General features: G+C 39.9%; 1 protein-coding gene across 4 annotated transcripts in view; it reads left to right on the plus strand.

Annotated features, from left to right (window-relative positions):
- The window catches only part of kmt2a (lysine (K)-specific methyltransferase 2A), a 149,968-nt gene that overhangs the window by 82,815 nt on the left and 54,714 nt on the right, over nt 1-12,439 (plus strand). For all 4 annotated transcript variants that reach the window (XM_043676499.2, XM_043676501.2, XM_043676502.2 and 1 more), the window contains exons 16-19: nt 2,780-2,950; nt 3,152-3,262; nt 4,748-4,821; nt 9,997-10,193. In XM_043676499.2, coding sequence (XP_043532434.2) covers nt 2,780-2,950; nt 3,152-3,262; nt 4,748-4,821; nt 9,997-10,193 — 553 coding nt within the window. The remainder of the gene's footprint in view (nt 1-2,779; nt 2,951-3,151; nt 3,263-4,747; nt 4,822-9,996; nt 10,194-12,439) is intronic.

Consider the following 12,439-nt stretch of genomic DNA (forward strand, 5'->3'; position numbering starts at 1 on the left):
AAAACTGGTTTTATTTGGCTGAATTGCTTACCATCTTGACTAAACTTTCCAGAATACTTGGTGGATGAAGAAACCTCTTTGCTTATATATGAGAATGCTTTACTTATGATTATACTGAGCCCATATAGTTCTCCCATTAAGTATTACATAACTTGTACTATGTTTGATAATTGAGCTCAAGTGGAACGTTGAATAAACTAGGCTGTTGTAGAGTGAATGCAAAAATGTTTTCAAATGTTGCTTGATAATGTCTTTATCTAATGCATTATGAAAAGAGAGCCTTTTATGATCCCAGCTAATGGGTATTACTGGACAAGTCAGATTTCTGACCTGCCTTTTTTTTCTATTTTGTTTAATATCGTTAGTTTTTGCTGAATGAGACTACAGAGTTTCTTTTGCAACAAAGTTCATTGCACAAAAGACAAAAACTAGAAGGAAGGAACCAATCCACCTCCAGTTGGGAAAATCTTAAAACAACTAGCAGGATGAATTTTTAGCCTGTTCCCCAATACAATCTAAAATAAACATTCAATATACAAGGACTTTACCTCCATTGCAAGGAGTTGCGAAAGACTTTCAATCTTTTGAGAGATTAAACTTGCCCTCTCTTTCTGTCTGTGACTTTGAACTCAAGTTACCCCACTCGAACACCATTTTACAGTGATTCACATCCAAAGAAATCACACCGCTTTTATCAAAACTTTAAATTTGACTTGTTTCTATCCAGTGAGCAATGGTGTCTTCCGACATGAATATGCACAAAACTCTAAGAACGTGCAGATTTTTAACCAAACAACCCTGATTTGGAAATTGCACAAACCTTTCTACTGAGGTAACTCATTTCCTTAACTGCTTTAAAACAAGACTTCTTCCTCTGAGAGTGAGTGTACCTCAGTCAGGTCTCCTCTGACTGCCCTAAAGAGTTTCAGTCTCTGGGTTTCTTTCTAAGCTTAAAATCAATCTTCAATTGTCTTGAATGAAAGACAAGTTAATAACTTTCAATGTTTACTACCCCTGTTGTAAACTGCTTGAGCATAAATAATTTTCCATTAATACTCCAGGGGGTTTCCCTGCTCTGACACATATTGGATAAGGTTCAGAAGGACTGTTTGAACTGACCTTTGGTTTTGTTTGGGGGGTCGGGAGGAGGAGTAGGAACCTTCATTAAAAGTAACTCCAAACTCTGAAAATAATTTTTAATGAGTATGACAGGCACACACTTCATCAGAGTTGAACTTATTTGTCATAAAATTCTCTCTGTGAAACACAATAACAGAATGATAGAGATGGTGTTTTATACAAAAGGTTAAATTGAAGCCTTATCTGCCTGTTCAATTTGATGTAAATATTTGAGTGGAAATATATGACTAAGACTAAGTGGGAGGCTCCCGACCAGTAATCATTTCTTGATTAACTGGTCATTATCTCATTGCTGTTCATGAGATCATGCTTTGTGTATCAATGACAACAGAAGTCAAAAATTATTTTTACGGGTCAAAAGTTTTTGTGCAGAGAATTTTGATTTTTGGGAGCGACTGTTTCATTTTGCTTACTCAATTATGAATAATGCCATCATGTTGCAACAGTGCGTCCTGTATTTGTATTGACATACAGGGCATTTCGGAAATTAGCAGAATTTTATCAACTCGTCCAAATCCTCAATAACCATCAATATACCAAAGATGTGCAGGTCAAGTGAATTGGCCATGCTAAATTGCCAGTAGTGTTAGGTGAAGGGGTAAATGTAGTGGAATGGGTCTGGATGAGTTGCTCTTTGGAGGGTCGGTGTGGACTTGTTGGGCCGAAGGGCCTGTTTCCACACTGTAGGGAATCCAATCTAATCTAAACCCAAAGCACAACACACAAGGGGTTCCTAGACATAGCAATATTTAATTAGTAAAAGAGAACAGGCAAAAGTTAGTGAGTTTTGTCAAAGCAACTGATGCATATTTTTATATGTGAAAATGACCACTCCCAAGGCACCTACTGCAACTGGGAAGATCACAGCTAATTCATTTCCATTGCACATGCACGAAGCTGAAATATATTAACCAGACAGTTACAGCCCTATTTATTGCATCTCTGATCTCAATCTCAGATTTAAATTTAACAGTTGATAGTGTTCAGTAAGTTCCACTACTTCCATTCTGTTTATGGGCCAACTTTTCTCTGACCTGTCACCTCTGTGGGTAGATTATCCTGGACAATCTAGGAGTTTTGGGGTGGATTCACTTGTCACGCCAGTGGATTTTGAGCACTGGCAGAATATTAGTGTCATTGGCTTTCCTGAGGGCATGATTGCCAGGTTTGTTCTTGTTACCATTTAATGTTTAGCTTTCTGTCCGCGAAATTATTTTGACTCCAGTCCATTTGTTTCAGATATTACTGGTAGAGTTGGTGGCTGTGATGGTGTAGAGATTGCAGAAGTTGCATGCTAAATGTACTGTCTGCAATGAGTAACTAGAGAGCAAAAGTCCAACTTTGGAACAGGATTGATAATTTAATTCCTTGATTTTTTTTTCTCTCTGCATTCAGTGAGATTATGACTGATCTGTGATTTAATTCCACAAACTATTTTTGCTAGAATTTACTGGCATTTGATTTGGAGTATGAAATACAATTTGGAGCTTATTTCTTGGGTCGGGGTTCACTTGTTAATGTGAATGACTTCTTATATCACCTGAATTGATTAGCTAGATTTGAAATGGTTGTAAATTTAGTTGAGACCAGTAGGAGGTGTGAGAAGTGATGCAGCTGAATCCTCCTTTCTCTTTACCAGGCAGCCAAGCCACCTGATTTAGATCCAGAGACTGAGGAAGCTGTCTCAGTTCGCAGCTCACCAGAAGGTCCTGATCCTCCAGTTCTTATAGAAGTAAACCAACAAGATGAACAACCTCTTGATTTAGAAGGGGTAAAGAGGAAGATGGAACAGGAGAGATATCATTCAGTGGTAAGGTTGCCTTTTATTTAGTCCACATAGATTTGTGAGAAAAGTGTTTTGATTAACCTGTAGCCCACAAGGAAAAAAACTTGGGCATCCTGAAAGTGCAGCATCATGAAATCCCTACCGCATGAGTCATTCTCCTCTCTGTATGTAACTAAAGTATTCTATCTGTTGGCAAATGCTGATTATCCACTGTTGTATGTTCAGCTGGAGTTCAGCGATGACATTGTGAAGATCATCCAAACAGCAATGAATTGCGATGGAGGGCAACCTGAAAACAAAAAGGCCAATAGCATGGTCAAGGCATTCTTTATACGAGTAAGTTGCTTTATCTGCATTTGGAGATGCCGGTGTTGGATTGGGATGTACAAATTCCTGAAGAAGGGCTTATGCCTGAAACGTCGATTCTCCTGTTCCCTGGATGCTGCCTGACCTGCTGCGCTTTTCCAGCAACACATTTTCAGCTCTGATCTCCAGCATCTGCAGACCTCACTTTCTCCCCCATGTACAAAGTTAAAAATCACATAACACCAGGTTATAGTTTAAGAGGTTTAATTGGAAGCACTAGCTTTGGAGCGCTGCTTCTTTCATCAGGTGGTTGTGGAGTGTAAGATTGTAAGACACAGAATTTATAGCAAAAGTTTACAGTGTGATGTAACTGAAATTATATATTGAAAAAGACCCGGATTGTTTGTATAAATGAGACGGTGAGAGGGTGCACCCTCTCACAGACCTACACCCATTTATACTCTCACTTTCACACATGCATCCACTCTCTCATAGACACTCATCCCCACCCCACATGCATCCACATGCGCACATACACATTTAAGTTTGTGGGGTGAATTTTTACTTGTAGAGTTACATTTTACTTCACTCACAAACTGCATAAATCCATGTAAGATTCTGTAAATTCATTCCTTTAGATTAGAATCAGTCTAAACATTGTGGCACAGACAGTATCAGACAGGGGAGCTCACAGGTTCAGTACATTACCTGGGCTGACAGACATCAATTGTTAAAGTTCACTTGAGAATGTAACTTGTTAAAAAAAAAGTTTTGTGATTTATATATGAAAGAACTGAAACCAAAGTGGTCATTCTAACAGATGAGAGACTTAACAAACAATCCAGGTCTTTTTCAATGTATAATTTAAGTTCCATCACACTAATCTTTTCCTATAAATTCTGTGTCTTACAATCTTACACTCCACAACCACCTGATGAAGGAGTAGCTCTCCGAAAGCTAGTGCTTCTAATTAAACCTGTGTTGGACTAAAACGTGGTGTTGTGTGATTTTTAGCTTTGTCTGCAGTTTGCACTATCTCCTGTCTTGATCTCAAGAGTAGGTTAATGTTGACATATTAAAATTGTAAGATGCAAGTATTCTGTGAAAATCCTGATTCTTGGCAATCCGTTACAACTTCGGAGACAAATTACAGCAACTAAATCATTATTTCTGTTGCTAAGCAGTTAGATAATTCAACTTGATCTTAACTTTCTTGGCTCCAACAGTTCAGTTTTTCTTCCAAATTGTTTAGATCTAATTGTCCTTCAACATTTTCTTTTTAAGCTTTAAAATGTTTTGTTTCTGATCTAGTGTTTTTATTTGGTTTCTGGGAGCAGGCTATTTGCATGCTTCATTTGATTGCATGGCATGGTGGAGTCTCAAGTCCGTAGGAGGGAGGAAAATAGGATAGAATAACAGTTAGGAGGATAATGTTTTTTCACATAGTTTTGACAATTTGCCATTGTTCGATTTCTGGACAACCTCCTGTCTTAAGTACTTTGATTTCTTCTATAGCAAATGGAGCGATTCTTCCCATGGTTTCGTGTGAAGGAATCCAAATTCTGGGAGCCCAACAAGGTTACCCCAAAGTGAGTAATGTAAAAATATTGAATTGGTTTTATAAAGAGGTTTGAAACTACAAGTATAACTCAGAAGGAAAAGCTTTAGAAATTTTAATTGTGTATTTAGAGACTGAACGTTAGAACTGTACATTTAGAAACTCGGTTGAAAATGTTGAAAGACATTAGATTCTCACTTAAGGCAAAAATACAGATCTCAAGAAGAGTGGATACTGAGGAACCTTGATTATCCGAAGGACACGGGCGGGGAGCATTTTGTTCGATTAATCGAATTCTGGATAATCGAATGCTGGATAACATAGTTTAGCCGAGCATCGGAACATTGTGATTTTGCCAGATAGTCCGATATTTGGATAATCGAATACCAGATAATTGAGGTGCCTCTGTATATAAATCTGCTTTGGAAACATTGGAATGTAAACTTAACAGAATCTTCATGGGTCAACATCTTGGATCTAAACAAATGCACCTTGCGTTGAAAGGCTAAAATAATGTCGATAGTATGAAAAGAGGCCCATATGTTGTGTAAAATTCAGCACGCACCTGTTGGGTTGAATGGCCTGTTTCTGTGCTGTATAATTCATGAAATGACAGACTGATATTAGCCTGATACATATGAATCATATAGTTGGGTTAGAGACTAGAAGGCAATTGAAGTGTGGTTCGGGCAAGAATGCATGCCTGCATCTTAACATGGACAGAGTTGAAAATTGCTATGATAATTGGATGGTTTGAGAACTGACCTGAATCCTCTATCAGGTTCAGGAACTTAAATGGAGATTGGAATTTCATTCAAACATGAATGCATTTCTGAATCCCAATATGGTACAGAAATGGAGATTAGCATCTCAGTTGGATGTGGGCAGTTTTAAATTTGAATTGATGTCATGAATGTTGATTTGAGTCTAATTCAGACATTGGTGAGAATTAAAATTGCGATAAAATTTTAAACACTTTCATTATTGTATTGAAAATTGTTATTATTTACCTTTGCAGTTTTAGGGGAGTAACCCTTTCTGCTGTTTCTCTGAATGTTGAATTTGTTAGATTTTCTTCATTCCCTGTTTAGTGTTTGGAAATATATTTTTCAAAAACCTAATTTTTTTTAAAGTACATAATAGTAATATATCATTTGCCTTTGGTTATCCCTACATTTTCACAATTTGTCTCAATTTTTTTGAATGTGGCAGTCACTGTCAGATTGTTGCTTCACTCTTACGTATTTCTGCCCTGACTGAGTTCCCCATTTCTGGCTGCGTCCTCTGATCCTAGTTGCTTCAGAAATGAGGAACGTACCTGAAATTGGGATCCTCCATAGTACTGGATTGTCAGGGGATGGCAGGAAGTGGAGTTATATCACCACTTTATGATATTACATGCTGTGTTGTGTTAAGTACTCATTCACTAGCTCTCTGAAAAGCTTTGGAACATTTAAACAGCTCTTGTTATGTTAGTGATTGGGGTAGTAGAAGTGGACAGGGTAGAAGAGGGAACAGGGAAGTGGCAGGGGTGTCGGAGGTCATGGGAGAGTGGGCAGGTTGGGTAAGGTGGTATTTGAATTCAATTTTTAAAAAATCTGAAATAAAGAACCTACTGATGACCATTGTCAATTGTCAGAAAAATCCATCTGGTTCACTAATGTCCTTGGGAAGGAAACCTGCCATCCTCACTTGGTCTGACCTACATGTGACTCCAGACCCACAGAAATGTGGTTGACTCTCAATTGCTGTATGAAATGGCCTAGCAGGCCATTCAGTTGTTCCAATCGTTACAAAGGCTTTAAGAAATGAAACTGGAGGGATCACCTGGCATCGACCTAGCCACCAGAAAAGACAGCGGGAGAAATAGCCTTGCCGACCATGCCCTCCTTACTAGCCTCCTCTGGGGGCTAGTGCCAAAATTGGGAAAGCTGCCTTCCAGATTAGTCAAGCAACAGCCTGACATAATCAGAGGCACTAAGGATGATAAGGGCACAACATGTACTCTGGGTGGGGGATTTCAATGTCCATCACCAAGAGTGTCTTGGTCGCAGTACTACTGATTGAGCTGGTCGGGTCCGAAAGGATATAGCTGCTAGACTGGGTCTGCAGCAGGTGATGAGGGAACCACCAAAAGGTAAAAACGTATTCTACCTCATCGTTACTAATCTGCCAGCTGCAGATGCATCTGTTCATGACCGTATTGCTAAGAGTGACCACCGCACAGTCCTTATGAAGACGAAGTCTCGCCTTCACATTAAGAATAACCTCCATTGTGTTGTGCAGTACCATGCTAAACAGGACAGAATTCAAACAGAACTAGCAGACTGAGAATCCCGGAGGCTCTGTGGGCCATCAACAGCAGCAGATTTGTACTCCAGCACAATTTGTAATTTCATTGCCCCCACTCGACCATTACCATCAGAGTATCAATCCTGATTCAATGGAGGGTGCAGGAGGGCATGCGAGGAGCAGCACCAGGTATACCTGAAAATAAGGTGTCAACCTGATGAATCTACCATACAGGACTTACTTGCATGCCAAACAGCATAAGCAGCAAGATATAAACAGAGTTAAGCGATCCCACAGCAATGGACCAGATCTAAGTTCAATGGTCCTGCTACATCCAGTCGTGAATTGTGGTGGACAATTAATCAACCCACTGGAAGAGGAGGGTCCACAAATATCCCCACCCTCAGTGATGGAAGAGCCCAACACATCAGTATGCTCCAGAACTTATTGCTCCCCAAGCCAAGCTCTTCCAGTACAGTTAAAACACTGGCATCTATCTAATGGTAGGTTCTGTACATAAAAAGCAGGACAATCCAACCCAGTCAATTGGGACTTTTTGGGGCTTCCAGCACAGTTCTTTGGTCATATGTCATATCTTTGAATTTCTCAGACTTGGAAGGTTTGGATTATTGAATCGATACTTTATGTCAAACTCTTAGTGTTAGTAATGAATAGTAACTAGAAAAACACATTGCAAGTTAAGATTAATTTCTGAGCATTTTCTTTGTGTTTCAACAATTAATATTCTCAGGCTACGGTCTCCTTTCATTATCTCCAATGTTATTTTGTTGTTTTCTTTCACCCTATGGCCATCACCTGTCTACTACCAATAAAATTCACAAAGTCTAGTGACAAAACTGAAAATCCTGTTCTTTAGTTTACCATTTGAATCATGTACCCTGTATTCTTCCTGGACCTTGTAAGACATTGAAGTAAGTACTTAACTGTGGCTTAGGCCTTAATTGCTCCACAGATTGATTTATCCAGAATTAGATAGGTGATCACTAACAATTACACACACTAGATTTCACAGTTACAAGAAGCTACCCCCCTTCCCTTAAGGTAGCTTTAAATAATGCACAATCCACTTCAGTTGAATGGATAAAACTCTGTTCCATGTTACTAACCTTAAATTATGGTTCTCTCAACTGCCCACAGAATTTTCAGTTTACCTTCTCCATTATCTCCCTGAAAACATTGAATGTTTACACTTTGCAAGAGAAACCGTGAAGCACTTTGTGAATCAATTATATTATGTAAACAAAATTCATAAAATACTTTTGAATTAGTTGCCTTCTAACTTAGATGCATGAATCAGATAGTATGAGCATGGACTGGACCTTTGCATGAGGGAACCTCGTTTTCAGTTCTGTGAAGTTGGACAAAAAGAAATCAATATTGTATTATTTTCAGAACATTTGCCACAGCATCTTCTTTCAATTCCATATCTCTGTCTCAGGTCATGTTCTGTCCCAAGTCTGATTTAGTTACTTTCTAATTGAATCACCCCTCAGCTGACATTTGTGTAAACATGAGAAATACTACACTGATTTTACGGAAGAAAGTTGAGTTATGCATACCATGATGATCTTGAGTCATGGTCTCTGCTGAGTTAGCTAATCTTAAAAGGCGGGGGGGCGGTTAGGGTCTCTGGTCTACTGTGTTGGGGAATGCGTATTTACCTTAACTTCCTGTTCCTGCTTGAAGTGATTGTGTGCAATCATCTGGAAAGAATAGTACAGGGCTTGGTTGTTATCCCTGAACAAACTGTTAAGACTGACTTTAGATTTGTGCATAAATATTGGTCACTGACGTGATGTGCTGGAGGGTTGTTGGTGTTAGTGGAACTATACCACAAAGCAAATCTACATTTTGGGTGCATTGAAGTGAGAGAAAAATGTGGAAATGGAATAATCATTGTACAAATTGTGGCAATTGTTGTACAAATGGAGTCAAGTTAGGTAAAGGGGCAGTACAAAGAGATCTGGGTGTTCTTGTACACCAGTCAATGAAGGCAAGCATGCAGGTACAGCAGGTAGTGAAGAAAGCTAAGAGCATGCTGGCCTTCATAACAAGAAGGATTGAGTATAGAAGCAAAGAGGTTCTTCTGCAACTGTACAGGGCCCTGGTGAGACCGCACCTGGACTATTGTGTGCAGTTCTGGTCTCCAAATTTGAGGAAAGACATGCTGGCTATTGAGGGAGTGCAGCGTAGGTTCACGAGGTCAATTTCTGGAATGGCTTGTGTTTAAAGATTGGAGCGACTGGGCTTGTATACCCTTGAGTTTAGAAGACTGAGAGGGGATCTTATTTAAACATATAAGATTATTAAAGGATTGGACACTCTGGAGGCAGGAAACATGTTTCCGCTGATGGGTGAGTCCCGAACCAGAGGACACAGCTTAAAAATAAGGGGTAGGCCATTTAGGACAGAAATGAGGAGAAACTTCTTCACCCAGAGAGTGGTAGCTGTGTGGAATGCTCTGCCCCAGAAGGCAGTAGAGGCCCAGTCTCTGGATTCGTTTAAGAAAGAGTTGGATAGAGCTCTCAAGGATAGTGGAATCAAGGGTTTTGGAGATAAGGCAGGAACAGGATACTGATTGAGGATGATCAGCCATGATCATAATGAATGGTGGTGCAGGCTCGAAGGGCAGAATGGCCTACTCCTGCACCTATTGTCTATTATCTTGGTTTCTACCCATCTTAAGTTATCTACCCTGAGACTTTGTTGTTCTCCAACCTGAAGATGATTAGCTGCCATTTGCACTGGCTTGTGGCTGGCTTCCCTAATTTCCCAGATAAGTACACTGATCCAACCAGGCAATTTCACAGACTGAAGAATTTGCTTTGAATGATTAGAGTTCAGTGAAGCATATCCGCTTAAAATGCTTATTCTCAGTATCTTGCTGTTTCAGTAGTGGAATGCTACCCAATGCTGTGTTGCCACCATCATCAGATCACAACTATGCTCAGTGGCAAGAACGGGAGGAGAGCACTCGCACTGAACAGCCTGCACTCACCAAGAAGATCATACCTGCACCACAACCAAAAGGACCTGGAGATCCTGATTCACCAGTGCCTCTGCCTCCACCACCCCTTGCAATTACAGCAGGTATGATGAAAGTATTAAACATTACAACTGCACTGTTTTATTTTTGTGTCTTTGTGTGAAAAGGGAATCAAGAAAAATGGAACAAGGATGGATAAATGTTTTCAGAAGTACAGATCCACTGCTGTCTTACTAAATAGGTTCAAGAGGCTGAATGGTCTATTCCCATCCCATTCCAAGACCTCTGTACTGCAGAAGAGATGTGGGGATGGCACTTCAGTACACTGGTGGTGGTGGTGGTGATTGCAGTTGGGGTTTGTTGTTCGGGAAACCTTAGTTCTGGACATAGTTACCACCTCAGACATTTTGTATCAGCATCAGACGTTTCCAGGTCAGAATGCCAAATACAACAGATACTGGAAATCTGAAATGAATAAAGAAAATTCTGAATAAATTCAATGCATCAGTATTTGTGGAGAGAGGAAAAGTGAGGATCCTTTTGCAAACCTCACTTCAAAGCTGAAAGGTACTATTTTGAAATGGACCACAAGTCTTACATGCAGGCAAAGGTATTGATCTGCAAAGTGGAGAATAAGGGCTAGTAAACAGCAAGAGAAATAATTACAGAAGAGAAAGTTGTAACAAATGAAATAAATAAAAGGCAAATAAGGTGTGTATGAGTAGCTAAAGGGAGATAACAATGAGGGTTAAGCAAGTAGAATGAGAATTGTGAAATACAAGTAAAATGGAGCAAAGTAGCCTATTGAAATAAAAAGTGGAAGAATAAAGCAAACCACATTTTTGGTAGAGGTTCCCCATACCAAGCAGCAACCTGCTCCTCGCCCCTTCCCTCCCATCATCTCTAGACCAATACACTTGGTCTTAAATTGCCATCACTTGTTGCTAGACAGAAGATAGAAGGTAGCATAATTGTTGCTAAAGTTTATAAAAAAGCAAAGGACTCCCACATGCTCAGTGAAAAAATGAAGTACTGTTCCTCAGACGTTTAATTGAAATAATTAGAACAAAGAGAGAAATCGAAGTGATACTAGAGGGGGAAAATTAAACTGGCAAGTGACAACTTGGATCACACTTTTAAGAAGAAGGGAGGAACTCGGCAAAACTCTGTATGTTTAACCCCCTGAGCATGGCAGTGTTATAATCATATTGTACCAGATTGGAGAAAGTACATGTAAATGGCTATCTCACTCAGAAGCCCCAGACTTCAGTATCGACAGGGATAGATATAACATTTACAACGTCTGCTGTTTGCTTGGGAAAGTCCAAGGGGAGGAGGTCGGTTTGCAGGAGTAACAGGAAGCATAAACCAACATCATAATGTGACAGCTTGAATTCGGATTGCATCATGAAAGTAATGAAATATTCAAGGTGTTTCACAGGAGTATTATGAAACAAAATTAGACAGTCACATGAGATATTTAGTCAGGTGACTGAATATTTTGCCAGAGAGGTAATTCTGGAGGAGGAGAGGTGAGAAGTTTTAGAGAGGGAATTCGTAGAGCTTGGCAAGCTGAAGAAACAATGATGGAGTGATGAAAATTAGGGATGCACAAGTGTCTTGAATTTTAAGAGTGCAGATAGGGGTGAAGGAGCAATCATGGAAGAAGCTTTATTTTTTGCAGTGCCGAGAGTGGGTGGCATCAGCTGATAGATCAAATGTGATTAAGACCATAAGACATAGTAGTGGAAGTAAGGCCATTCAGCCCATTGAGTCCACTCTGTCATTTAATCATGGCTGATGGGCATTTCAACTCCACTTAGCCGCACTCGGCCCGTATCCCTTAATTCCATGCGAGATTAAGAATTTATCAATCTATGTCTTGAAGACATTTAACGTCCTGGCAATGAATTCCACAGGCCCACCACTCTCTGGCTGAAGAAATGTCTCCTCATTTCCGTTCTAAATTTACCCTCTCTAATTCTGAGGCTGTGCCCACGGGTATTTGTCTCCCTGCCTAACGGAAACAATTTCCCAGTATCCACCCTTTCTAAGTCATGCATTATCTTGTAAGTTTCTATTTGATCTCCTCTCAACCTTCTATATTCGAATGAATACAATCCCAGGATCCTCAGCCATCATTGTATGTTAAGCCTACCATTCCAGGGATCTCCGCTGGACACGCTCCAGTGCCAGTATGTCCCTCCTGAGGTGTGGGGCCCAAAATTGGACACAGTGTTCTAACTGATGCCTAACTAGAGCTTTATAAATTCTCAGAAGCACATTCCAACTCTGTTGAAATTAGTTGAGTGAAAGGCGAGGACAAGGGCAACCCTTTTGAAATTCGTAG

Source organism: Chiloscyllium plagiosum, unplaced genomic scaffold (genome assembly GCF_037043375.1).
Source record: "Chiloscyllium plagiosum isolate Xiang-an unplaced genomic scaffold, Cpla_swu_hap1 HiC_scaffold_29, whole genome shotgun sequence".
NCBI classification, from domain to species: Eukaryota; Metazoa; Chordata; class Chondrichthyes; order Orectolobiformes; family Hemiscylliidae; genus Chiloscyllium; species Chiloscyllium plagiosum.